Here is a 27,519-nt window from a genome sequence, read left to right as displayed (position 1 = left end):
GACATTACAGGCGGCTTTCTTGCATACTGCTACCAGTTTATGGATCATTAATTACTGCTTTGACTTCCTGTGCTTGGTAGACATGTAAGTACCGTATGTCCGGCGAGTTACTACGATTGTTGGTAAAGCTATGCAAAGCGTCTTCGTAAGCTCCCGTTATTTTTAGTCAGGTCCATCGCGAATCCGGTGATGACAAGAATTTGAAGAGCCCCTTTACTCACACTCACAGGCTACTTTTTGCCTGCCCTTCCCCTTTCAAAGTTGTTCTGAAAGGTATCAGTTTCAGACTGGTAAACGACAACAACGAAAGGGAAAGAAGGGTAGAGAAATATCACAAACTCAAAGGGGTATAAGGATGATAATTTCTGATCGACTGACAATTCGTTAGTCCTCGGTTTCTGCCTGTTAACGGAGATGATGTTGTTTCGTATTCTTACCTCTCATTGTCTTGTTTTCTTCTGCCACTTGCTTTCTCTGTTACTTAAAGATATTTTCATTATTTTTTCTCTGCTTTTAGCGACTCCAACAAGCTTCATACGATTGTTTCTTTTTTTTTCAAAAGTAAGTCAAGTTGTGGTTGGAAGCCTAAAACTATTCTTTTCCTCGCTGTTTCTTTTTAGGTACATTAAATTTCACTTAGCGTTTTACAACGAAAACAACGTGCTTGTCACACATCCGCTTTATACTGCTCGTAATTACCTCAGGTAAGAGTTGTTTTGCCTCTTGTTGTTCTTAAAAATGAATTGTGTGGGATTCTCATTTTTTTTACGTGCAACAAGTTAATTTTTTTTTTGTTTTCGGTCTAACCACGGCAGAGATTCGCGTAGAAATCTCCACATCACACGCGAATTAATTATTATGCAATACATAAATCAAATATTTTTATGTTTCAAGGAGGAATTTTCTGCTGGATCTACTCTGCTCATTTCCTACTGACTTTATCGTGTTGGCTATCTGGCCAGAAAGTCTCGGTAAGTTGTCATTCTTAGTAAGCTGAACAAACAGTTTCTTTTCGCCCTTTTGGACAATTACTGATACTTAGTAGAGATCGTAGACCCTTTATGTACGTGGCCTGCCTTTAGCTGACTGTCAAATTAGAAAATATCGTTCCACGGCTTTCAAATATTTCACTGCAACTGGCTTTTTTCCCTTTAAATGTAAAGCTATAGATGCCTTGGCCGAATTCAAGAAAAAAATTAAAATTTCCGCAAACTCCTTATCAACAACTTTTGTTGAATGAAATTGCTTGAAACAGTAATTAATTAAGCATTTAAAAATGCCAACAAGTTGCAGCTCTGTCCACAATGTAAAATGCTGGCATTTTAATGACCGTTGATTATTTTTTGTTTTTGTTTTCGTTTGGGCTTGATTCTGTGCTTACTTCCCTATAGGCGTTTTTCGTATATTAGCCTTGTCTCGTCTAAACAGATGTCTCTACATGTACAAAGTGGTAGGTTAACATTGATAGGGTGTCAAAAAAGTAAAAGGGCATATGTGAAGAAAAGTAAATATTTTTTCCTCTATTCCACTGAGCAGAACACGGTCTTAACTTTTGCGAAGGTTCCTATACAGAAAAAAGGAACAAAAAACGATATTCCTCTTTATTACATACATTTTAAAATCACTGATGATCCTTGTAATCTGATTGGCCCTAAGCAATGTGATTTATTCTCGACCTCTCTAAATTGCATCTTTTCACATCTTTTTCAAAAGCCTTGTTTTAAATAACAAATCAAATTGCACGAAAAATAAAGACAATGGAGCAGTTGTATGGCGAACTTTGAAACTTTTGTCTTCAAAACTTTTTCTTCTTATATTTCTAGAAAACCGAAACTTGCAATTACCTTTAATTTTGATATTTTCTTACAGCAACAGTTTTTCCACTTCATGACAAATTCTATCGGGAAGAATACGAACCTATTGGGGTAAGAGGAGAGTCAGAGTTTTTTTTTATGGTAACAGCTATTTACATGTGAGTCCAGTTCTTATACAAACCACAAGGAAAAAAAAAATGAAAAGTAAATCAAGTCATTCATTCTTTATGGACGACGCTTTTTCTCGAGCAAGACACGTTGCTCTCACGGTGGCTTTCTCTAACCAGTTGTGTAAGTTATTAACGGTGCACTGTTGGGAAATTCCATCTGACAATGTACTGGAGGAAGGGGGGAACGGGTTAGTTGCGATGGTTTAAAATCCATTCTGGTGAAGAAGTAATACTCTTGGCGCTTCATACCTCGAAAACCGACATGGTGCGCCCATTGGCTCGACCGCTAACTCCACCACATGCTAACAGTTCTCTTTATTTGAATCCGCACAGGCAGCTTAAGGTGGCTCTGTATATGACAACATTCACTCACTGTATAGCTTGTGGTTGGTTTCTGCTAGCTTGTAAAGGACTTGAAAACGGAGATCATTTCTGCGCGGCGGATTCTTGGGTAGAGCAAAAGAGTCGAGCATTAGGTAAGAGGCTTTGTCTCAGATTTTAAGATGTGACTGTCGCTTGTCTTTCTTTCTGTTCTGACGTTTATCTATAGCTATTTTATTCTCCCTGTTCATCATTTTTTTGTTTTTTGTTTTTACCGGCTACCTATCTGTACGTCCAGCCATCCATTTGAATGCTCCTCTTCTGGTCTCTGTCGGCCGGTCTTCCTGTTGTCCTTTCTGTTTGTTTGTTTTTCTGTCTGTCTGTGTTTCTATCAGGCATTAAATCCTCTCCATGAAAAAATACCATTCGAGGTGCTTATACTTGACTAAGAACAATTTGGGATGAAATGGAAATGTAATAAGAAGTCAACAGGAACGGCGCTGTTTTTTTTTATTTTTTTATTAAGTATATCAATCGGTAGTTTCACTAGCAACCTTTGTGGCTTCCTTTGGTTTTGATGTAGGAAAGTGGGTTCCCACTCCACTAGTGAGCAATCTCGTGATCAGTGGGTAAAATAAGAAAAACCTGTATGCAAGGGTGGGAATGTGTATGTAAAATTAACATAAAAAGGTAGTGTTAAAATTGAGGAAGCGACTTCTGAGACAACAGCACGCTCCTAAACTCAACTTAAAAATGTAAGAAAATATATTATAAAAAATACTAAATAAAATTAAAATAAAATAAAATAAAGTTAAAATGTTATATCAAAGTAGCTGTAAACATATAATTATGTAATGAGAAGTCAACAGGGAGGGCGCTGTTTTTGTTTTTTGTTCACAGCAATCAAAAGCTTTGGAGAACAGTATTTAACCAGTCTTTACTGGGCAGCGGCTACCTCGGCCTCGGTTGGTTACGGCGACATCCACGCACATAACACGATAGAGGTAAGAATGACGTCATTGTTGACAATTTACCTGTGGTGTGGTTGTGCAATATGGTGATGAAACGTCTGCAGATGTGCAAAAGTTGTAGTGATTAGGCGGAGTGCTTTTATCCGGTCAGAACCAAGTTGTCTAACAAGGGTTGTAAACAACCACACTATAGCCGGAAGTCATGTTCGAAAAACCGTACAACATTTTTATTAAATAAAGATCGAAAACAAGTGATTTATCAACTGGATACTGTTCGAAAAGTTCTGAGTTTCTCTTTTCCTTCCTTTTGTTTTCTTCTACAGATTTCTATGCAATATGAAAGTTTCAATTTCGTTCGCATAATTTGCACGACATCAGTTGTCTTCTTGGCTTTCCTTTGAATTTTGCGCGGGAAATTGGCACACGACCGGCCAAAATTGATCCTTGCGCGTGCACAGTGTTTGACCGTTGTGTTCGGTATTGCTTCACCTTACTTTCTTTCTCTTTGCCAGTGTATTGATTAATTATCGATTGGATGATTGAAGATGCTTTCAGACGATTTTTCTCGAGTTCTAAGCAGTAGAAGCAGTTGATTCGTTCATTAACAATGTTGCTAATGTTAATAAAGATTCATGTGTTAAAATCATGTAAATAAATGAGTTAAGGAATAAAAAAAAATTTCGAAGAGCAATGGATCGACTGACTGATGAATTGATCGGTTCATTGATTGACAGATGACCTTTGCTCTGATTTGCATGATCATTGGGATTGTGTTCTATGGTTACATCATCGCCAGTGTTGCCGCTGGCCTGGCTAACGCTGACGCACAGCGGGCTCGATACCAAGAAAGACTTGATGCCATCAAAACGTTTCTGGAGGTAACATTTTAGTACGAAGAACTTCTACGAGATTTTATTTGTCTCTCAACTTATTTTTCCTTCTCTTAGTTCCATTCAATTTCCGTTTTAGGAACAAGAGATATCTGAAAAACTAACAACACGAATTATAAGGTATGATTATAGAAAACTCGTACTGCCCTTATAACATGACGATACTTTTAAGCCAACCGAATTAAGGCGTAAGCACACACTAGAAAATTAAGCAAATGTGAAATAGAACACAGGAGGCACGGTTATCCACGGTTGAATTCGGAATCAAAATAAACGAAAGTACATAGCTACCTATAATGCTAACAACTAGAGTTGCTTCTGGTTTTCAGCTATTACGAATATCTCTGGCTGAGAAACAAAGGTGTCGACGCTAGTTCTTTGTTTGAGGGTCTGCCACTGTCTCTGCAAGCCGACATCTCCGTGAGCCTGTACAAAGACATGATTGAAAGGGTAAATTCAAATCTTAAACTACTCTTCTTCCTAAACTCAGCCTGTTTTTCCTGTTACGATTAAAAGTAAAAATTAATGTAACTTATTTAAGACACATTGGTCGCATGTAAAAACAGCTAGCTTTACACTAGCTTCAGCCCAAAAGCGTTTCCTCTATAAATTATATTACTTGTTAACCTTTAGGAGCAAGTGTCACAAGAAATTGTTTTCTTCCAATCAGGTACCGTTATTCGAGGGAACAGAGATCGGTTTCTTGAAGATGCTATCCACGAAAGTGAAGCCAGTTTACTTTCTTGCCAAAGAGTATATAGTACGGAAGGGCGATATAGGGCAAGAGGTAAGGTTTTATTGACTTCCTTGGTGAGGTTAAAATTGAATAAAGACAGGTTTAAATACATTGTCTTTGTAACCAGTGTTTCCGGGTTATCATTTCGACTTATGCTCAGGTATAAAGCTTACAAAATGTGAGCGAACTGAGTGTAAGCTTGGGTTAACTCTCCCTGTCTAGTTTTTAGCATAGTTAAGCATCTCGCTTCTATTCCTAGACCTGGATTCTTTTTTGTTTTCATCCTTACTCCGAAGGATTAGTTCCCGTCCTTCAATTGTTCCACTCTGCCTTCCTAACAACCAATTTCTAAATTCAAATGTGATCGTAAAACAATGAATAAAGGCCAAACCTTTGCTACGATACAATATATCACACGAATTAACAATTATCATTCGCGCGGTGATTCATCTATTCATTTAATAATTTGCTTGTTTAGCTATGTATTTCTTCATCTATTTATTTCTTAAGCTGTAGCCCTTGAATATATAAGCCACTCAGTTCTAATCAAACTTTATATGACCTTATGTTCATTCCCGTTCAGATGTATTTTATCCACCGAGGCACAGTAGAAGTGGTATCTGAACACGAGGAACCGATTGTATTTGACACCATGGGAGAAGGAAGATTTTTTGGAGAGATCAGCGTTGTATTTAGTTGCCCCAGAACAGCTTCTATCAGGTTTGAAGAAGCTAGTACAGTCACGTTTGATTTAGATTATTTGTTTTGGTGAACTCATGACTATCCTAACAATTTTCTACCAAAGCTTTGATCAGACTGTAACTCCTTCTTCGAGGTTGGTATGCACGTGCCCCCTTTAAGCGAGGACGCACCACCTGGCAGTCCTTTATCAGTAGAACTCGGAAAAATTTTGAAAACAAGGCATTCATGATGAATATAAAAAGCCAAAACAGTCAATTGACCCTAATTAATATAAATACCATAATTGAATTGTGTACAAATTAAGAAAAACTATAATGATGAGGACGATGACGATGACGATGATGATGACGATGACGACGACGATGACGACGACGATGACGAAAGTGAGGACGACAATGACGATGACGATGACTCTTTCGGTGAAGATGACGACTATAAATTTCTAATGTGGCCATGCTTCCGTCATTTTACCCCATCACTGATACTCTATTCAAGGTATACTCACTCATCGGATCATGGCTACTTCTAGAGATCATAAACATGGCCCTCTTACGATTCCCTCTTAGGGCGCAAACAAATTCCGACGTGTTTGTGTTAAAAAAAAAAGACCTGGATGAAGTACTCAGTCACTATACACAGATCCGTAAGAAAATCCTGGAAACAGCGGAGGAAAGGCAGAGAATGGTGGCTGAGCGTGCAAAGGCTTTTGCCAAGAAGAAGGAGGAAGACAAGAAAAGAGAAGAGGAAAACAAACTCAAGGTATCGCATGGTTTTGTCCGGAGTCGGTTACTTATGTTTTTGTAAATGTTTGTCCGTAAACTGTCAGAAAGAAATTAAACAGGGAACTGGGTAATTACTCAACCTCGTTCCCATGGCCCACCCCCAGGTAAGGGAAAAGCCATCGGAACGAGGTTGGGTATATATTCTTGCTATAGGAGGGTGTCTTTGTTACAAAGCCGGGGCTGCCTCGCGCAGGGGTTACCTTCCATGCACCGCTATTAGATTATTAATTTTCAAAACTAATAACGAACCTGTTTGTAAGGCTTTTGTGAACTTCACTTTGAGGCTGAAAACTATAATCTGTTTCAATTCAACCACTCTCTCTTTTTCAAAGGAAAAAGAAGAGGGTAACAATGACCAGGCCGCCCTGACGCTTGAGATCGAGGAACCCGCAGAGCCTACACCAACCACTAGACAGCGGATTCTTGCCAGTTTAAGGAACTTTAAAGCCCGTTTGGCAGACATGTTTGTCCACTTTGTGATCTTACCCGACAGCAAGTGGAGGCTCATCAAATATGTGAACTGCGTATTTGTGTTTCTTACCACACTTTCCATTACCTATATGGTGAGGAGTTATGCCCTGCTCATCTTACTGAGATGATACATGATGCATGGTTTCTATGATATTTCTAGAGGTTGTAAATTTTGGACCAATCACTTTATCTTTTAGCCGATTCTTTCCATTTTTGCACTTTTTAACTCACCAATTTATCATTCAGCCTTTTTCTTTACCCTCATGGTAAAATTTTTATATCATAGGAAAATTTGATAAAATCGTAATCCAACGATTTCTTGGCAGGTCACTCTGGTCCTATAATGTACAGGAGAAAATCAGGGTTCCAAGAAGAAAATTTTTTTATAAAGCCTAAAAATTTAGGATAAAGATCCCTTCAACTCGATAGACGAGAATGAATGAGGCCATGGTCTCTTGTTCGACAAATTGCCACTGCGTAGAAGAACTCTATACTCCTACAAACCCAATTGCAAAAGGCTTCGCTATGACAAAAGTCTAACGCTTGAATTAAACAACGAGTAAAGTTCCTTTTGAGCAGCAACTCCTCCAGGAATTATCAGTGATAAACTCACTTAAGCCCATTACAAAAGATAACTTTTCTCACCCTCGAAATGGACAATCTGCCACAGTAGCTCTCTCTCAGTATAGCTTTTCAGTTAATCAGTCACCAGTCACTCCCGACGACAATAACCAGTGGCAGATCCAGGCCTTTAGCAGGAGTGGGAGAGGGGGGGGGGGCGGCGGTTTTTTTTTTTGTGTGTGTGTGTGTGTGTGTGTGTGTGTGTGTGTGTGTGTGTGTGTGTGTGTACACCTACCGGCTTTTCTTCTCAATGCGTTAATTTTTTACCCGAAATAAGGGGTGGGGGCCCTCGAGCTCCGCCACTGGAACCGCCACTGATAACTACTACTACCACACGACTGAGTCTTTACATACATTTACAGAGTATTCTAAAGCATTTTGGATGCTTAATACAAAACTATTTTGATAGTATTATATCATAACTACGTAACCTATATTAGAACGTTCTATGGTATGGCAGTGGAAAGTTCGTGTATACATGTCAGCATGACTAGGCATTCAAAAAATTTCTAGAAAATTATTTGTATATATATATATATATAGTTATTATCCATAACAACATTGAAAACATTATAGTATTTCTACATTTGCAACGTTGTTTCCTTTGACAGGCTGCCTTCCAAGATCATCCCTGGTATCTGATTGCATTTAACTACTTATGCGAGTTCTCATTTTACGTCGAGGTGAGTAAAGGAACTATAATTTAAGATCTTTGCATTGCGTTATGAAAATCCGGCAAATGCCGATGTGAAAATAAGATAGCTTTTAGACCCTAATTATACAAGTTGTTCCAAGAATTTAACTGTATTATGGAAAATCTATTTTGTGTTCGGACAGCTGTAGCTCTCACCTTCCCCTTTGTTTGGTTTATGACTTAGCAAGGGCACTTTTTTCGGAAATGTAAAATATCTATCTAGTTTCCTAAGATTAGAAAAATTTCTTATCCCTACTGTTGCATTCAATATATCGCGTTGCCTTTGATGCTTTGCGCAAATATAACTGTTACTAATAGACAAAACCTCTTCTAATTTCTTTTCTGTGAGCCCTCTCCCCCCCCCCCCTCCTCCCCCATCCCGTATCATTCTGATACGGTTTATCGACAGTCATCGCTTATTCAGATTAATACTTGAGGTCTCTTTCTTTTTCCTATATTTATCCTTCCGATATATCTTAATTTGCACACGGTATACTTGAGGTCTCTTTCTTTTTCCAATAGGTATATCTTAGTTTCCACATGGCATACACCAATAACATTGGTGAAGTGATTTCTGATGGAAGAAGACTGCTTATCAACTACGCAAAGGGAAAGCTACCACTGGACTTTCTGGCTTCATTTCCAATCGATCTTTTCGCTTTGGCTGCGCCCGCGGACGAACAGCTGTTTGTGTTGTCGTATCTGAGGCTTCTTCACTTGCTTCGCGTGGTTCGAATGCAACAATTTTTCTCTGAGTTAGCGAAGAGGTTGAATATCGAGTAAGTGTTATGTGTTATTGACGAGTAACAATGTTTTATGCCAATATTAGTTTTCCCTTTTCCATTGGAGGCAGCTTTTTTCTTGGTAAACCACATTCAGGAATACTCAGTTAGTATTTTTCCCCCAAATCTCAACATTTACGAAATAACTTATCACGAATTTGTAGTCAAGCAGCAGGTATTTGTTTTATCTCGTACGAACCTTCTTACGGCTTGGTCGTGGAAGGTCTGGGCAAAAGACTGCTTTCTGTGTTCATGAGTTTACTTAAGCTGCCTTCGTAAAAAAAAAGATATTATTGAGACTTGTTTGGTGTTCTAATCTCAATAAGAATGAATTGCACTTGTCCTCTTTCCTGTAACTTTTGGAACTGCCATTTTGATAAAGGTGATGTTACAATCAATTTTTTTTCCTTCTTCATAAAAGAAGTATCCCTTCTTAGTGATATTTTCCTATCGTTTTCTGGCGTGGTTTACATTAACCAATTGCGTAGAAATGATTTTGCAATAGTTTCATGCCCAAATTTACAACACATTTCTTTTAATACAAAAAAAAAAAGGGATAGCATACTAAATTCTATCTGGTACAAACTGTTAATTTTTGTTCGTTTTCAGTGTTTTCAAAGTGCGCATGACTAAGTTCTTCTTCCAGCTGGTCATAGTTATTCATGTATTTGCATGTGCTTGGTACTACCTGGGCTGTCCGCTCAATGAATGCATGGCTGAGGATAACTGGATCACTCTTGGAGGTCCGTTCGAATGAACAAAGCTCAATCGATAAGTTTATCATAAACGTGCGTTATTGACGGAGCTTTTTTTCAATCAAATTGTATGCGTTATTGACCAGGCTTCGTCGGTCAATATAGCTGGATATTGGCCCAATTCTTTTTCTGCGTTTTTATGGGCCGAGATGTAGTCGATCACAATGTTCCTAAGAAGCTCGTTAGACTGTCTTCTACCACTTTTACAGCGACTTCGTCGCCGACATTTTCCAGAAGTTACGAACTTTGTCAGTCCGCTCCACGCACTTTTTCTCTTGTGCTGGTTTAAAGCGGGACCATCTTGTCCGCTCGGGTAGCCAATCAGAACACAGGATTCGCTTTATCTTGCCCCCGAGCGCTCAGCCAGCTTATAATAAGATAGGACATTTTCCAAGTTTTTACTATTGAGGATGCTTGTTCAATCAAGGTAATAATATATAGGCCGAATTTTAAATGGATGAAACGCATTTTCGTGGATGAATGCAATTTTCATACTGAATCAGGAAGAAATACATTCCCGTAGCTTTTCGTGTTTTGTTGTTGCTGTTGTTGTTGTTGTTGTTGTTACCTGCTCTAAGAGGTGTTTATGACTCCTTTGTTGTCACAGTATCCTACAATGTAGATGTTGCTAAGTATGTAAACAGGCTGAAAGTTCTTTTCTCGATTTTCGAAATCAAAGCATGCTATCTGGAGCGGGAAAGATTGGAAAATTCAGAAATGGGGTTTGTTTCATCTTGTCCAATTGTAGTCTCTGAATACCTTTTTCTTGTCAATCGTTCTACGCCTTCATTATCATAATGCTGTTACAATAATTGAAACTTGCAATGCACTTCCAAAAGTCTATATCATATCAACTCTTGATTCAGACAACCATAAAACGCTCTAGAATTACATTTTAAAGTAACTTCCAGTTCGTCTCTAACCCTCTCAGCATAAACCGTTATTTTCATTTCGATGCGGCAGTTCAGCCCAGATTTCATGCCTAGCTTGAGCTAACTTGAATATCTGTTTCTTCTAGGTCTTGTACACGCGCCTGCTCTATCTCGCTACTGTACAGCGGTATACTGGGTTGTCGCCACTATGACATCCACGGGCTATGGAGACATTTACGCCAATTCCTCTTCTGAAATGGGTGAGAAAATTTCTTGAGGTTTGAAATTCCTAAGAATTTTTCACGAAGAAAAAATCAAAGCTGCTAGCACACTTATAATTATAAATTGGAAACATTTCACCACGCGCGTTTCGACCGCTGAAAAGTACTACTGCGTATTCTATAAGCGAAGAAATGAAATATTTGTCAGAGTTGAATGAAGATGCATATATGCACCTCTTCATTTCTTTTTCTTTCCATCTTTTTTCGGAAGTTGAAGGCCAACTTTCTAACTGTTGATTTCAGAAAATTGCCTCTTTAAAGCTACACCTCAAAGTATAACTTTCAATTATGATTATCCTATTTTTCATGAAGCTCTGGCAAGTTTTATAATGGTTTTTGGAAAGCTTCTTTTTGGTTTTATCCTTGGTAATATTGCTTCCACTTTGGCAAACGCTGAGATTAGACGAGTCAAGTATGAAGAGAAGCTAGATGCCATTCAGGTGTGTAACCATCTGTTAGTTTCAAGTTGAAAATGGCAGATATGAGGATGATGTTAATCTTCCCACTGTCTAGGATTTTTCTTGGTGTTGTTGTTGCTGTGCTTGTTGTTGTTTATTTGTGTCGTGCGAGCTGATCACCCTTTTATGTCTACTTTTTTAGGCGCACATGTCAGACCAAGGCATCCCAGAAGCTCTACAAAATCGAGTGATGAACTTTTATGAGTTTATCTGGAATAAAAACAAGTGAGTCTAGATTTTCAATTAGGTCAGGGGCCCCTTTCTTGGACGTCCCTGTAGTTACTGGTCCTGAAAGGCTGTCGGGCACTTTTCGAATGAAACTAAAACCAAATTTATCATAACGACCAATCAGAAGAAATGAGAATACAATGGAACCAATGAGAACTCAAACTAGAACCAAAGCGCGGAAAAACGCAGGTGACCAAATCATTATTGGTTTTAGTTCTGCATCTGATTGGCTGGGAGAGTGGCGCGAGTCTTTAGGGTCAGTTACAGAGCAAAGCAAAGCAAAACCAAGGCAAAATCGAGTTATTTTCGACACTCGGTTTAAAATGGTTCTATTTGTTAGTTGTGTTCACACTCAAGATTTAGACTTCGGCAGAGTTTTAAAATAGGTTTCGAGTTTTGACCTGCACTCAACTTCGGCTTGTGATGCTAAGATCTGAGACACGGATCCCAGGGCTCTGTTGGATACATTTTCATTCAAACTTTAACACTTAGCTTTTTCATTGAAATAAAATTGGTAAGCAGGATTGTAGGTTAAAATCTCTCAAACAAAACTCCGATCAAAATATCTTCCAGTGATAAATGTAGTCGTTACTAACTATGTCTTATTTTGAAGGGGAATTGATCACAGTACTCTGTTCTATGACATGCCTCTTTGCATGAGTGGTGAATTATGTTTAGGAATGGTTAAGGATATTCTCTATTCGGTAAGTAGAGATATTCCATTCGTCTCAGAGTGTCAAAGTCTTGTCATTCCTAGCAGTTTATAATCGGTTTCCTGAGAACGAATCGATTTGAATTTCTGTACGATTAACTATGGTAAACATAGCGTACGAGCAGTCGCCTTTATTAGGAACCTTAAGAAACCACGACGGCGACGCCAAGGAAGACTTCGATTGAAAAATGAATATCTACTCCTAGTTAGAATTTCAAAAATGGCTGCAGGAGCTTACTGTCTCAAACAGCGCCACAGCTCAACTTCAGCATGACGTATAAAGTAGCCGTTGAGTTCCAAATGGGAATTAAAATAATTTGCCGTCGCGGTTTCGGTTCGCAGACGACGCAAATTTTGGCGATTTCACGTTGTTGTTTTGCATAGGACGGCTAAAAAATGTACAAAGTTTCAAAACGCACGTGCTGAGCTACTGTTCTGCCAATTAGATCTCTTGTTTTTCCACGTCCTCGTTGCCGTCGCCGTCGTGGTTTCTTAAGGTCCTTAATATTGCAGGAGGACCAGCAATCGTCATTATTAGTGCCAGATCCCCGGCAAGTTCTTACTGTTAGTGTTCTGCAATAACATTTCTTCGCCCGCGGGAGAGTATGAGACCTTTTAGCTACAAGAGCCTGCAGGAGGTCTAACACTCGTCATTTTAGTGCCAGACTCCCAGCAAGCACTTATAATGAGGCCTTGTGCAACGCGAGCCGGTCAGAACTCTGTAGAGGTTTAGTGCTAGGCTCCAAACCTCTCCTCGACACGTCTCTAATCTTCCCGCGGGCGGATAAATGCGCGTCCTGCTGCACTTACGATAAAGTCCTCACAGGCAATGGTAGCCACTGAATGGCGATAGATATACGATGAGCACGGTTATTCCTGATGTTACAATGAAAGGGTTCAATAATTCTTTGCTATTATAAAATTATTGAGGTGTCTATGAGATTGTTTTCAAATCTTACAATGTTGTTACCACCCGTAGCAATTTTTGCGAAGAATAAACTTTAATACCTGAATAAAGAACTGAAATTTGAAAATAGTTTTAGTTATTTATTCCAACATCAAACGTCAAATGTTTTACCTCAGTCTTCCCGCTTATTTTATGTCTTAAATACTTTCTTTGATTTGCGTTGTGGACACTTTCGAACTGACTTTATTTTGCTTATATATTCATCACTTACGAAGGTTCTTCTTTTCCTCTTATGGCAAAATGTTTCGTTTGATTTGTGTTGTGGACACTTTGAAACTGACTTTATTTTGATTTTATATTTGTTATTTACAAAGGTTCCTCTCTTCGAAAATACTGAACTACCTTTCATTCGCTTGTTGAGTACCAAAGTTAAGCCTGCACACTTCCACGCCAGTGAATACATCGTGCGGAAGGGAGACATTGGACAGGAAATGTTTATCATTCGAAAGGGATTGGTAAGTTTTTATGTTCACTTTCACATCCAAGAGTACTGCAGCATCCATCGATGAAAAAAAAGGGAAGGTAAAATCTTAAAGCACTATCTGTGTTGCAGACCTTTTAATCGCCGTTTGCCTTTTTCATGTGGTCTGCTGAGCAAACATTTTTTTTACCCTGACGTGATGATTTTGATAGAATTAAGCTTGTAGAGTATTGAGTAGCCAAGTTTGCAGTTACAAACATCAGCCAGGATTATTTTGGATGGTGCGCATGACCAAACGGTAGTCGAAAGCAGACTGGAAATTACTCAAGTGCCCTATTAGCATAAGCAATTGGATCTAGCCATGAAAGGGGTGAAGCACTTTGAGTGATCTGTCGAAAAAGATCTCATTAATAAATACATTCTCTCTAGGTGGAGGTTGTCACCGAGGAAGACCCACCAGAGGTCATTGAAACGTTAGAGAAATGCGACTTCTTTGGAGAAATTTTCTTGATTCACGCCTGTCCCCAAAAAATGTCTCTTCGTGCAGTAACGCATGTAGATATGCTAATCCTTAGTAAAGGAGATCTGGATGCTCTGCTTGTCCATGATGTCAATGTTGCTGCACAGGTCAGCGAAGTAGCCGATAGACTATATGCTTCTTCATGTAAAATCAAATGAAAAGTTTACTTGAACACGACTATCAATCCCCTCTCGTTATTTACTTTTCTTACCATATTAATATTCCAAACAAACTTCCTCACAATCCTTTTTGATATTAGTTTAAGTGTATATTCACCTTTGGAGATTTTTTGTAAACTAACTTCTTTATCGTTGGCATCTCACGTTCTTTATTTCTGTATGAATAATTTCTGTGTTTTCTATGAATTAAAACTGTTTTCGAAACTGTTTGAACATATGTATTATTTGTGCGTTATGTTGGAACACAGCAATTCAGTTTGTTTTGAATTCAATCCCTTTTCAGATACACAAAGGATTGCGCTGTGGCCATTTCGGAAACCAATGGCTCAGTGTCAGGGGCATCCATATCGTCTAAAAAATTCTACATTTGGTGCGAAAATAAACTCAGATATAACTGTCCTTTTTTCAGGCCATTAAGTTGATTCGTAATAAACCCGTAAAAGTGATAAATGAGATACAATGAATAAATGAAGATCATATATTTTGAACTGCGGTATTAGATACGTATGATGCACGATCCTCGCAGTAGATAGCGCTATTTAAGCAATAGCGAAAATCAGACCTGAAAAAAATCAGGCCTGTACGGGACTCGAACCACTTATTACGAATCAACTTAACGGCCTGCTCCCAGTTGGCTTGTTAGCTCAATTGGTAGAGCGCTGCACTAGTATCGCAGAGGTCAGTGGTTCGAGTCCCGTACAGGCCTGATTTTTTTCAGGTCTGATTTTCGCTATTGCTTAAATAGCGCTATCTACTGCGAGGATCGTGCATCATACGTATCTAATACCGCAGTTCAAAATATATGATCTTCATATATTCATTGTATCTCAGAGTTCTGGGGTTAATCTAATCCAGAACAATCTTGCACGACTCGGGGTTAGTCAATAGTCCAGTTAAGAATATATTCTGTGAATTTAACTTCTACATCTCCTGACTTTGGCTAATTTATTTCCTAAAGATTGGCGTCCAGCACTTACCAACAGGTCCAACTTGTAGTTGTTGATTTTCAGCTCTATTGCTGATCAAATGAAAAACAAAAGAACCAATAGCCAATACATAAATGGCTAGCTTGATGACTTCGGTCAAATACCTGCCTAATCTTCGGAACATCTGGAAAGCCATGAGATGATCGAAAAGGGACGACCTGACATGAATCCAATTATTTGCGTCGTAAAAGCATGTCACGTTGGCGCATTTCTCGAAAACACTCTTTATCCCCTAGCGACATGATGCGATGCGGTTCTTTGGTTCACCAGACGATGCTTTCTCTTTGCATGGCGCTCCTTTTATTTTAGGTTTATCAACTGAGTTGATAATGTACATTAGAGTTACCAAAACTGGCGTTTCGAGCGTGGGCCCTTCGTCAGGGCGAATAACGAAGGGCTAACACTGGAAATGTCAGCTGAAGAAACTCTGCGCGGTGGCCGATTTACATAATCAAGGTAGCTGATGAAACAAAACTGTTTTGTAAGACTTCCCAACGACGCAGTACTAAGACTTATTTACAAATGTACTGTTCCTAATATGCCAGCGCCCCCTAAAATCTCCATGATATAGCTATTCATACTCACACGCTTTAGATTAGTTTCCCGAGGTTGAAAAAGCCTTATTTTTCTGTTTTTTTTTTTTTCATTGTTGTTGTTTTTTTTTTGCGCAGAATCCATCCAAGCAAAAACATCTAATGAGATTTTCCGACTCGGGCACCGTTTACATAAGAGCTTTTCAAGGTTTCCTTGGATACCACCAAGAATGGCAAACATTTTACGCCAACATGACCCTATATATGTTCTTAAAAAGTCGAATTGTATGACAAACTTTAGTCGATGCTTCATTCTCCTCTATTAACTTTGATTCTCGTAAAGCAATCTGTTCACAGTACAATGTAACATGCTTGTTCGTTTGTTTTTTATTAGTTTCATGCAAACCATGCTTCGGAGACTGGCAAAATACATTAATAATGAGCCCTCATCGGTTTAAAATGATGCTCTCTCGCTGAATGAGTTCCAAACATTTATTGCATGACTACCGATGACTAGGTGCTAATTTCTGAAAAAAACAACAAAAAAAACACTCACTTTGTTTTCAGACGTAACAGCCATAATAAAGATTTATAAAATAGAAAATACTACTTACTGAAACTGTTTTTTGTTAATGATACAACAATTCTTTAACTTCTTGTAAATTGCACACTGATTGAACTGGAAATTCGAGCGACAGTGTGGCTATGTCATCCTGAGAACACTTACGGAGGTTAGAAACAGTTCTCTACTGAAATCCCCTTTTCCTTCTGCTGAAGGAAACTCATCCTAGAAGAAGGGCCGGGGACAGGGCACCTGTAGAAAGTCTGTGTTGGAAGCAAGTTCAGTGCTTTTAACAAGATTTCAATTATGTGGCTACCTCGAGAAAGCACCCTCCAGAAAATAGTTAGTCAGAATAAACTGGCTTCAAACGAAGTTTTCGATGTTATAATTAGGTATGATAATGAATTTTAATATCCTTCGTTACAATTATTTTAACCGATCGTTGAATCAAAATCTACCGTTTGCCGACATATGCAAACCCGTCACCTGAGTTTCACACAAAAGTCCTCTGAAAGGGTATACGGTTACTGGTTACCGAAATTTGGGTCAGTATTTTCTTAGAAACTCAAAATTTATATATTTATTTAGTTTTTTTTTTTGCTGGAAATGACACTATAAATCAATTATATCAAAACTTTTTTTATAAAGGTGAATGTCGATTGAATGAGCACTTGAAGATCTCGAGGTCTTTTAAGTCTCACTTCGTGAGTTTGCTTGAAGAATCGAGAATATTGGGGAACATCCAATATCGCATATCACTTTAACAACTTAAACAGGCAGTCTAAAAAACAATACAAGGTAAAATCCTGTTTGTATTCCCGCATGCTTATGTTTTCAAATTCAGACGCTACGATCCAAATCTTCCTTCGCCTGGCCAAGTCCTATTCGATTGTTTTTCATTTGAGTCACTTTTTTTATTCCAAACTACTTAAAGTATTTGCATTGTAACGCCATGACCTTCATCGTGATCCTCAGTTTTCTTCTGCTTGCAACTGGAAACAAACCACTTAGTCTCCCGCCTTGTTGCACAAAACCCATTTTTTGCGATCACAATTCTGGGAGAAATCGAAGATATGCGGAAGGGAATTTATTGGAAAAAGCCCCCGGTTATGTTTAAATAAGATATATGTATAAGATCATGATATTAAATCAATCAGCCAATGGATTTTAACTGCCCCCGCGGTTCGTGTTTTACACCAGATCGTGAACAATCGTCGAGCCGTGTCTTTGGACTCTCTCCAGAGCATAAATGTCCTTTTTCAAGTGCGGACTCCAAACTGGTGCACAATATTCAGGAATAGGACGAACCATAGATTTGTATAGCATGGAGAAGATCTTTGAGTTCTTAGTACCAACATTTCTCTTTAGAAATCCTAGGACAGCATTTGCTTTCTTTGAACATTTTTCAACTTGTAGTGACCATGAAAGGTTAGATGTAAAATGCACACCAAGGTCCTTTGTATCGCTAACTACCCTTAAAGGCTGATTTAGCAAGTTGTATTGTGGAATTGACTTGTCTTTGGAGTGGGGTATCCACATTACCTCACACTTGTCGCAATCGAACTTCAATTGCCAATCATTGCTCCATTCTTCAAGTTTACCCAAATCTTGTTGGAAAAGCATGGTATCGAAGTCCCAACAATTGAGCACACGGTAAACTTTCATGTCATCGGCAAACAACATTGAAAGACGAGGACATGGTATTGCCAAAATCATTCATGAAAATCAGGAATAGCACCGGCCCTAAGACTGTACCTTGTGGTACACCAGGTTTAACATGCACTGATGACGAACTTGAACCCCTAATAACCACACGCTGTAAACGGTTAGTGAGGAATGATCTTAACCACGATAGAACTTCACCATAAATACCATAGGCCCTGAGTTTCAACATTAATCGTTCGTGAGGGACAGAGTCAAACGCTTTTGAAATATCAAGGAACGCCACGTCTGTTACGAGACCTTTGTTTCTAGCCATAGACCACTCGTTGTATACTTCCAGAAGTTGTGATTGGCAGGATTTCCCCTTCAAAAAACCAAATTAGTCTGCAGTGAAGATAGAGTTTGATATCCAGAAGTCTAATAATTTCTCTCTGACTACTTTCTCACAGACTTTGCAAACAACGGATGTGAGAGAAACTGGGCGATAATTTCTGTAGTCGTTTTTGAACCTTGTTTATAAATTGGAACAAATTCTGCCTCCTTCCACTTAGAAGCAACTGTACCCAATAACACTGATTTATTAAAAAGATCACATAAATGAAGAGCGAGTACAACACAACAGTTCTTCAATATTGCTGGATGAATTTGGTCTGGGCCGGGAGACTTGTTCGGCTTCAAATCCTTTAAAGTTTTTAAGACATCGTCTGGTGAACACCTGATAGAACCAAGCTCTTCCAAAAAGACCTGTGGGAAATTTGGCATAGATTCCGTTTTTTCTGAAGTAAACACTGACTGGAAACGCATCACGCGGTTACACAGCCAAATATCAGCTAGCGCATCGAAGCTCACTAACAGCATCACGCTGTCATATTAAAGTATCATATGCATTAAGGCATCACATGCAGCCAGCCAGCCCCCAAAGTGAGCATGTAAAGATGAAATAAACAATTACTCATATAAGAGAAAAATCGAGTTTCCAGATAAAATAGAGTTTCCAGATAAAATCGAGTTTCCAGATAAATCGAGTTTCTTATATTAAAAATTGTTTATTTCATCATTATGGATGTCATGAGCCAGTTTTTCCAGGTATTCCCACCGGACTATATTGCATTCACGTTTAAGGCGATTATTCAAGTTTCTATACTTCTGCCATGGGTTTACTTCATTCTTATTTCTTGTCATTCTATACAGCGTTTTCTTCTTTTTACAGAGCTTAATAATCTCTGTTGTTATCCATGGAGGCTGACCATTTTTTCTTTTCCTCTTTTTCGGGATTGACTGATCGACTGCAGTTTAGAACAAGTCTGACCAAAGTGAAACATTCCATATTTTGTCAATATCATCGTAAATATAAGTACAGTTACAGAGAATGTTTATAAACAATTCGTTCAAAGAAGCCCAGTCGGCTTTACGAAAATTGTAAAATAATTTCTTGGAAACTTTGTGGCAGTATGGGAGAACATTTATGTTGAGAGTTACGACGCTATGATCTGATATTGGCTCGCCAACGGTCGTATCTTGTATAATATCTTTGTTATTAGTTAAAACCAGGTCTAGGATGTTTTGACTTCTAGTGGGATGAAGGACCATTTGACACAAGAAATTATCCAGAATAGTATCCGAAAAAATTTCATACATTTCAGAATTATTGAGCATAAGATTGTTCACCGCCTGGTTAGCTCAATTGGGAGAGCGCCGGACTGCCGTGCGGGAGGTCGAGAGTTCAATACCGGCCGGACCAACACTCAGGGTCTTAAAATTAACTGAGAAGAATATGCTTCCTTTCTCAACATCAAGAAATGGTTAGATATTCTAGTCTTCTCGGATAGGGACGAATAAATGGAGGTCCCGTCTCCTGCAGGGTTAGGGGTAGGAGACGTTAATTTCCCACGCACGAGATTACTGTGTGATGGATGTCCTCCCCTGGGGTGGGATGGGTGGGAAAAGGTGAGGTCGCTACATGGACTAAAGCGGCTGCCAGAGGCGCCTGATAATGCTGACGTCCGATCTCAACCTTAGTAAAAATTATTGTAAGCGCATTGAGATTCTTAAATGCGTATTAAGAACGTTCATTATTATTATTATTATTATTATTATTATTAACAAGGACAATATCTTTATTTCGTATAGAATCCAATCCTCTGCGTAGGATCTCCAAAGGTTCTAAGCCACTCGAAGGAGGACGATAAAATACTCCAAGTACAAATGATTTATTTTTTGAATAATGAATGACGAGAAATGAAAGCTCAGCGTCCAAACCTATAGGGACGCGCTGGTGGCAAATTAGATCGCCATTTATCGCAATAAGGACTCCACCACCTCTTCGATCTCTGTCTTTGCGAAAAACATTGAAGTTTGAAAGGATAGCTCGGAAGATAAGACTGAAGCATCTAACTGCGTCTCGGTTACCGCTATAATTATCATACTTTCTTGTAAAACCTTCTGCCTCGAGAATGGATGCCTTGTTTACCAAACTTCTGGCATTGAAGGAAGCAATTTTGAGACAATTTGCAGGTCCAGGATTCGAAGAAATATCGCCACATAGTAAGAGCTTGGACACAAATGAAGTGCGAAGGCTAAACTCGTAACGGCGCCATCTTGTAAGAAAGACTTGAATGACTTTTGCTGTCGAAGTCCAGGGCGTACCATAAACCATCAAAGAACCGATTATTTTGTGAAATACTAGTTACACTAGTATTTAGAATAAAATTGACATGGTTATTTGTATTAAATGGCGAAGAACGCAGCCACAAAGTCAATAAAAGGGGCACACTTTGATAGAAGCGTCCAACCCATGAGTAACTCTATAATGCGGTCACGAACATCTTCGCAAACAAGTTCCAAATTTGATTTACGCAAGTTGTGGACAACCTGGCTGTTTTAACAATTCCATTTTCAAGTTTGATTTCTAACTAGCAGTTAAGAAAATGTTTGATAATTTTAGTTCGGCACAGAGTTGTTTGAAAATAATTTTCAATAACCGGCAATGTGTACGTCTGTTTCGCGCATGATAAACTTATGTAGAACATGCGTAACAAACACAAAAAGAAAACTGCCTGTGAAAGAGTGAATTTAACAAACAAAGACCACGGAATTTGGTAAAAAAAAACAACAACAACCACATCAACAAAACAAAAAAACAAAAAAAAAAAACAGAAAAACAAAACAAAAAGAAAGTTACTATTATTTTCTATGGTATTGCTGTTGTTGTTGATCTGTAAATTCGAACAGGACGCGGCAAAGTATACCCAGCGATTCACAAAAGAATACCCGTCGGGTCTTATTGAAAGCACAGTAAAGGGTCAGCTCTAAAAATAAAAAATAAAAAAATCTCGAACAAATCAAAAGACTTCTGGAAGTAATCTCCATATTTGGCGAGCTCTCTCAAATTTGGAACTGCCAAAGCCACATAACTTTTAGAAAGAAAACGTTTCCAAAATGTAGCTTCCATCGTGAAAATTTCGATCTCATCTGACGTTTATTGATATACAATGTAAAACAACAGGTTAATATACATGTCCATAGAGTTACAAGAAAATCTTCACTCCCTTGCAGTGTTTCCGTCAACACTGGTGAGAGAAATAAACTGTTATTATTGATACTGTTCTTTCTGCTTCTTATAGTTGATTCAAGCTTTCTGCCAGAGACTGCTAACATCAAGAAACCTTCGGCTTTTTAGCAGCATTAATGTCAATAGACGAGGAGACAACTGGTCCCTGTACTCCAACTTTTGCTGGTGGAGTCGCAGTTTTCACAGAAGGTGCAGGAACTGCAGTCTGATCCCATTTGCTTTTTCTCTTCTTTGGTTCCTCTGCAATACCACACAGTTATAGGACATCAACATCAAAAACAAGAACAAAGTCATAAAAATGAGTAAATAAACTTTTCAACCCTAACATCAGAGAGCATACCCTTCATTCTGCTCTCTACATATTTCCTAAGTGCCGACAAGCAGAATTTGTTTAACAATCAAGAGATTCTTAAGCTGGTGATCATTTCCTTTATTCTCCTGACCTCAGTTTGTGATCCAGGGGTGATATTGTAAGGAGAAATTACATGCTGGTCACTCTTAGAGGTCACTGGGTAAAGAAGATAGAGCTTCAACTAATGATTTGCTCCATAGCGTCAGAGAAACAAATTATATGTACATGTAATTTTCAAAGAATTCTGTCATATTCATGAACAAATTAATAAACCAAAAGTTGATGTACCTGTACCTGTACCTGCCTTTTTGGTGCCAGACACAAATTCCACCTTGAGGAGGAAAACAAATGACTTATGAAAAGAGTAAATATATGTAACCCTCTACAGGTTTTCTTCTAACTAATGTCTAGCCACCACATGCATAAAGAAGCACATTGCTAATCCACAGGAGAAGAGAGTCTTCACCTCTAAAAAGGGAGCAACAACTACTTTAGGCATGATTTCCGCCACTCTCTCGGGTCCAGTCTTTTTCATCCCTGCCGGAGAAGAGAGTAGAGGAGCCCAGGCTCCAGTTCCCAAATAGCGGCTGGTAATCGAGCCTGAAACTACTCAGGCCATCACAACTTTGCTGAAGAATTCTACTAGGTATTTGTAGCTAGTTGCTTTGTTACTCCACGAAGTGACTAACATGACTAACTCCTCCCCATAAAATCTATACTTTATGTGACAAACAGGTAATGAGAATACTCAAACTTATCAGTGAGAAGTTGTCATCTTGAACCAACAACAAATTCTTGAAGCTAATTTACAAGGATTTTCGTAGCAGCTAGGGGCGAAATGTAGAACTACCGTACATAGCGATCAGACCTTGACAGTTAAAGGGTTAATCAACACCCTAGTTACAGGTGCTTGCCTGCGTTCTTGCTTGCTTTGCTTTTTCCTTTTCTTTTCTCTCATAAGCTTCTTTCTGAGCTTTGGCTAAAAAAAAAAAAAAACAACAACAACAACAAACATGTAACAAATAATTAGAGGGCAGAAGTTGACAAAGAACTGGTAAAATCACTGTACATTGGATCAAGACAACATACATAAATTTTCATAGTAAGACTCCTCCGGCCAACATGTTGGATCAAACAAACTCTGTTAACAAAAGAGAAAATATTATTTAATTTATGGTCAATTAAGTTGGAATACAACTATAAAATGAGGATGAAAAAGAAATCATCTATCTTGTTTCTATACACATGTTTGGGGTGACTCTGCATTTAATTTTCCATTCAACAAACACGTAGGCAACAGGTCTAACATCATCCAAGTTTTTTTTATTTTTATGGGAATATATACAATAACATTCAATCACTAAAAAAAAAACTGCATGACCTGCTCTGTATTTGCCTTCTTCCGAATTACAGGTGTACAAAAACATATTACAGTAAGACAAAATGCCTACCTTTGGATAATTGCTACCAGTTTCATCAATGTTAAGATATTGCAAGAGCTTCTTATAAATACTGAAATTAAATCAAGACAAAAGCACATTGTATGACAAACAGGCCAGCGTTATCCATAACTATCACAAAGGATTCAGTATCACATGTTACTACTCACCTTGGGTTTCTATATTTTTTCCTGTTTTGTATATTTGTGTTCAAATCAAGATTTTCCTGGTGTGTCTTTTCTAAGAGTGTTTGAACCTTTTCCTGAGTAAATAATAAAATTAACTGAAGTAAATTTTCCTTCATGGCACTAGTATACAGTCCATGTTTATATCATGTCCACCGTGTCTCAATAAATGTTATAAACTCAGTTAGCTTTCTTGTTGAGAAAAAGGAACTCTATACCATTTCAAAGAGAAAATTAAAAGGAACTCTATACCTAAAAGGAACTCTATACCATTTCAAAGAGAAAATTAAAAACAAGTTAATCTGGAGCTGTAAGTCTATTACAGTAACTTCTTTTTAACTGTCAAACACCGTGCCAGTTAATACAGGTTTGACTGTACTACATTTACCTGTAGAGAATTGGAACAGCGGCCAGTAGGCTCAGGTGGTAACTGTGGCATTTTGATCTCAGGTATAGAGTTTGATGTTTCTGTGACAAGGTCCTCAACTAACAAGTGTGAGAATCAAATTTAAGGACAGTCTTTCTTGGGTTTATTACAAATCAACTTAACAGCCTGCTCCCATTTGGCTTGTTAGCTCAATTGGTAGAGCGCTGCACTAGTATCGCAGAGGTCAGTGGTTCGAATGCCGTACAGGCCAGATTTTTTTCAGGTCTGATTTTCGCTATTGTTTAAATAGCGCTCTCTACTGTGAGGATCGTGCATCATACGTAAGTCTTAACATGAGTGCCAAAATCAATCCACTATCGGGCATTTGGGTTTTGATTTTCCATCCTCACTGATAGGCACAGATGACAAAAAGAGATTGATCACAAATTGTTTTTAAATACCCTCCTTTCTCCTACTCTATATCAGTCATAGATATTAACATTTTCGTCAGCACAAATTTTCTAAATATTTGGAAAAACATCTTTACATTTAGTGTTTTCTTTCAGGTGAAGACTTTTTAAATTGGGATGTGTATGGCTTACATAGCCCAATATTATCAAACCTACTAAATAAAAAAGCAAATGGTCAAAACATTTATTGGACAAATGGGATGCATGGGTCTTCACAATCAGAATCACATTTAAGGTCAAGGTTTTCACTACCAAACACTTGACAAAGAAGAGTTTAAAAAAATATAAAATAAGTGCTGAGAAGTTGCCAAGAAACCTAAGGGCTCACATGTATCTTAGAGGTAACTGTATAAAATCTTCTTCCTTTTTGAATTTCAAATTACATTTTCTCTCTTCCTCTCCCCATTTGCATTCTTTTTGTATTCATGCGTGGGGCACGTGATTTCACAAATTAGCCAATCACATCAAAGAACTCTAACCTTAACTTAAAAAACTGACATAGACATTTCTCGCATACCTTTGCTGTTTGTTTAACAGAGTTAGAGTTTACACTGTTGTAATTGCTGTTTTAAGCTTTTATTCACACAAATTTTCTCTTAGTTTGAAATTTTGAAAAGTTTCTGAGATTTTTTTTAGCCAACTGTTATGGTTCATTTAACAAGTTTAATACATATTTTCTACTGAGTTCAGACTCTAGTCTCTTTTTCAGTAAATTGATTTTTACAGTCACCTCAATGACTTGTACATTACAGGGCTTGACACTAATAATAGCCACCTAGCCACAGACTAGTATAAATTCAGTTTTGGTTAGTGGTTTTTAATTTCCACTAGCCAGTTTGGCTAGTAAACAAACTGAAATTGTTGTAACAACATCTAAGTTGTCACTAGCTACTTGACTAGTAAGTTGAAAACTTAGGGTCAAGCCTTGAATTATCAAATGAATAATAAAAATCATAGGGGAAACTGACGAGAATAACAAATTCTAACTGTTTGTTTGTATTTTGAGTCGTTAATCTGAGATTTTTTTTAGTTTTTGCTGTTATCCTTTCTACAATGCACATACAAAAACTCACCTTTTTGATCTCCTTTTTCTTCTGATTGTACTTTTTCTGATGAGTCACTGATTGCCTGCAAGATGTTAACAACAAATTCCAATATTAGCAATAGTAAAAACAAACAAACAAGGCCTGTACATGTAGTTATTAAACAAATCACTATGTTCAGGAAAAAAAATAACTTGAACTTGTCACTTGTATAAAATTACCATCAGGGCATCTTGAGCAGGATTTTTCTCCTGAGAAGAATCTTCATCAGTCACATCTTTACTTATTACTACAGAGGTAAACAGAAACAAAAGTACTGAAATAATATAAAGAAAGATACTGTGCCTGCCAGATGGTACTAAAATACACACTAAATCAATCCAAACAAGAAGCAATCTAAAAATTAATAATCATATTAATTTTTTGATACCATTTTCATCACTAACAATCTCTTCAACAGTGCCTGGGTCTTTATCAATTTCCTAGGAAAATTAAAACAAAAGTTGATTAGCAGTGAAACATAAATTTAAAATTTTGTGTTCTACATGGTGCATCAAGAAAACAAAACTATAAAGGTATAATTTGAATGTATGTAATTGTAATGTACTTTAATGTATTGACTGAGTTTGATTGGGCCAGACAGGAAAATACTCTGCTCTTCATCATGATTGACAGACTGAGAGAACAAACAGTCTCTTTGTTTTAACTTTCTAATGAACTTAAGTGATGCAGGAGTCCTAAAAATAAACACACATAGAATTATACCAGCTGTAACAGACCCCATTAGTAAGTGAAGCTTGAGTAACACACTAAGAGCTCGCTACAACAGTAACAAGCATACATACATGAAAAGATATGCAAAATGTCCCACAACATAAAGAGTATGTTCGTGCATGCATGTACAGTGCATAAACAAAACGTCTGACTCCTTCTTGAGCCAGTCAGGGGTCCTAAGGCTAAATGGACCACTTTACAAAAGTACATCAGTGAACTCTCAACAGACCATGTTGCACTCTGTTGATACGTCATAAACTCAAGCCAGACATTTTCTCATTTGGCCCTGCCACTCAGTCAATAAGTACATAATCTATCATAGCTGCTACTAAGATAATTATTTTTGGCTTCAACTTTATTGTATTTGGCAAACATATACAATTTTTTCTAAATTCAATCCTATGTTCTAAACAATTAGTCACACTTCTACATAATTCTCTCCCATAATACCTCATCTTTGGGCTCTTCCCCCTTTTCTTCTTCAAATTCATCATCATAAGAGACTAAACGAGCACCTAAACGACCAAAAAAAAAAAAAAAACATACAGGATTTAATTTTGGTTGATTTAATTTGTGTTATTCTGTCACTCTATAGAGTACAGTACGTGTATGTGCCACGTCGCTAGTGCACTCATGCATAGGTAACTCTGGTGTTGTTAAAATAGGCTGAAAAATTAACGGGACGTTCCACTTTTTCGGCCAAACCTTCTAATTGAAAACAAACTTCGGCACAAGACCTGTCGAAATATAATTATATATTTTTTTCAAGTTAAGAAAGCCGAGAAAATTTTGAACCCACAGACGCAAATTTACCAGGACTACGCCGAAAAGACAAAATTTCAATTCGATCTGGATATGTGTGCGCGTGTATATCACATGTGTTGACAAATTTTGACAAAAGCCTTCCCAATGGACTTACTTGTTTTCACCCGCGCTTGAGCAACCGAAGGTCTCACCACAACGATCGGCTTGTGTTTCGGCTCTACATCTTCATCAGAGTCTTCAATATCACTCTCACCAAGTCCATAATCTGCCAGGGAGTTTAAGGACCCTATTATCTGGTTATCCATGACGATTCTTAAAAGTGGGGATGCCGAAAAATGGAATCAGACTAAAGACACATCACTGATGGCCCAGCCGCCATCTTGAAATTCTTGAGCATGTCTATTATAGTGCGCCTGCTGAACATCTATCTGGCGCATGCAAGGCGAAATACGGGGTTAGCGTC

The 27,519-nt window shown here is 38.0% G+C and overlaps 3 protein-coding genes across 7 annotated transcripts in view; 1 reads left to right on the top strand and 2 right to left on the bottom strand.

Annotated features, from left to right (window-relative positions):
- Window positions 1-14,556, top strand: part of LOC111323714 (uncharacterized) — a 31,378-nt gene extending 16,822 nt beyond the window's left edge. The window contains exons 21-43 of the mRNA XM_088751877.1: window positions 1-84; window positions 621-704; window positions 895-971; window positions 1,392-1,450; window positions 1,870-1,925; window positions 2,318-2,460; window positions 3,206-3,309; window positions 4,011-4,154; window positions 4,246-4,286; window positions 4,496-4,616; window positions 4,837-4,953; window positions 5,486-5,622; window positions 6,171-6,363; window positions 6,719-6,949; window positions 8,090-8,161; window positions 8,695-8,951; window positions 9,564-9,697; window positions 10,728-10,841; window positions 11,175-11,302; window positions 11,463-11,545; window positions 12,162-12,252; window positions 13,542-13,682; window positions 14,078-14,556. The exon at window positions 1-84 is cut by the window's left edge and continues 84 nt beyond it. Of these exons, the coding sequence (XP_088608003.1) occupies window positions 1-84; window positions 621-704; window positions 895-971; window positions 1,392-1,450; window positions 1,870-1,925; window positions 2,318-2,460; window positions 3,206-3,309; window positions 4,011-4,154; window positions 4,246-4,286; window positions 4,496-4,616; window positions 4,837-4,953; window positions 5,486-5,622; window positions 6,171-6,363; window positions 6,719-6,949; window positions 8,090-8,161; window positions 8,695-8,951; window positions 9,564-9,697; window positions 10,728-10,841; window positions 11,175-11,302; window positions 11,463-11,545; window positions 12,162-12,252; window positions 13,542-13,682; window positions 14,078-14,326 (2,860 nt within the window). The 3' untranslated portion in view covers window positions 14,327-14,556. The remainder of the gene's footprint in view (window positions 85-620; window positions 705-894; window positions 972-1,391; window positions 1,451-1,869; window positions 1,926-2,317; window positions 2,461-3,205; window positions 3,310-4,010; window positions 4,155-4,245; window positions 4,287-4,495; window positions 4,617-4,836; window positions 4,954-5,485; window positions 5,623-6,170; window positions 6,364-6,718; window positions 6,950-8,089; window positions 8,162-8,694; window positions 8,952-9,563; window positions 9,698-10,727; window positions 10,842-11,174; window positions 11,303-11,462; window positions 11,546-12,161; window positions 12,253-13,541; window positions 13,683-14,077) is intronic.
- Window positions 14,557-17,619: 3,063 nt separating this feature from the next.
- On the bottom strand, window positions 17,620-18,051 carry LOC148736462 (uncharacterized). Its single transcript, XM_088753071.1, has one exon. The coding sequence runs from the start codon at window positions 18,049-18,051 to the stop codon at window positions 17,620-17,622; it is 432 nt and encodes a 143-aa protein (XP_088609197.1).
- A 3,498-nt stretch (window positions 18,052-21,549) lies between these two features.
- On the bottom strand, window positions 21,550-27,463 carry LOC111323763 (uncharacterized). 5 transcript variants are annotated; one of them, XM_022927193.2, is made up of 12 exons: window positions 27,211-27,463; window positions 26,742-26,806; window positions 25,948-25,999; window positions 25,739-25,806; window positions 25,548-25,602; window positions 24,026-24,123; window positions 23,623-23,714; window positions 23,465-23,525; window positions 23,103-23,154; window positions 22,928-22,992; window positions 22,302-22,344; window positions 21,550-21,901 (listed from the first exon to the last, which is right to left on the bottom strand). In XM_022927193.2, exons 1-12 carry the CDS (start codon window positions 27,359-27,361, stop codon window positions 21,747-21,749), a joined length of 957 nt encoding a protein of 318 aa, XP_022782928.2. In that variant the 5' UTR covers window positions 27,362-27,463; the 3' UTR covers window positions 21,550-21,746. The 5 variants fall into 5 exon arrangements, with proteins under 5 accessions (XP_022782928.2, XP_088607999.1, XP_088608000.1 ...); XM_088751873.1 differs by having other exon boundaries at window positions 22,308-22,344; XM_088751874.1 differs by having other exon boundaries at window positions 22,314-22,344.
- Between the last annotated feature and the right edge of the window lie 56 nt (window positions 27,464-27,519).

This window comes from Stylophora pistillata, chromosome 3 (assembly GCF_964205215.1).
Source record: "Stylophora pistillata chromosome 3, jaStyPist1.2, whole genome shotgun sequence".
In the NCBI taxonomy this organism is placed as follows: domain Eukaryota; kingdom Metazoa; phylum Cnidaria; class Anthozoa; order Scleractinia; family Pocilloporidae; genus Stylophora; species Stylophora pistillata.
This window is presented reverse-complemented; position numbering and strand designations above follow the sequence as displayed.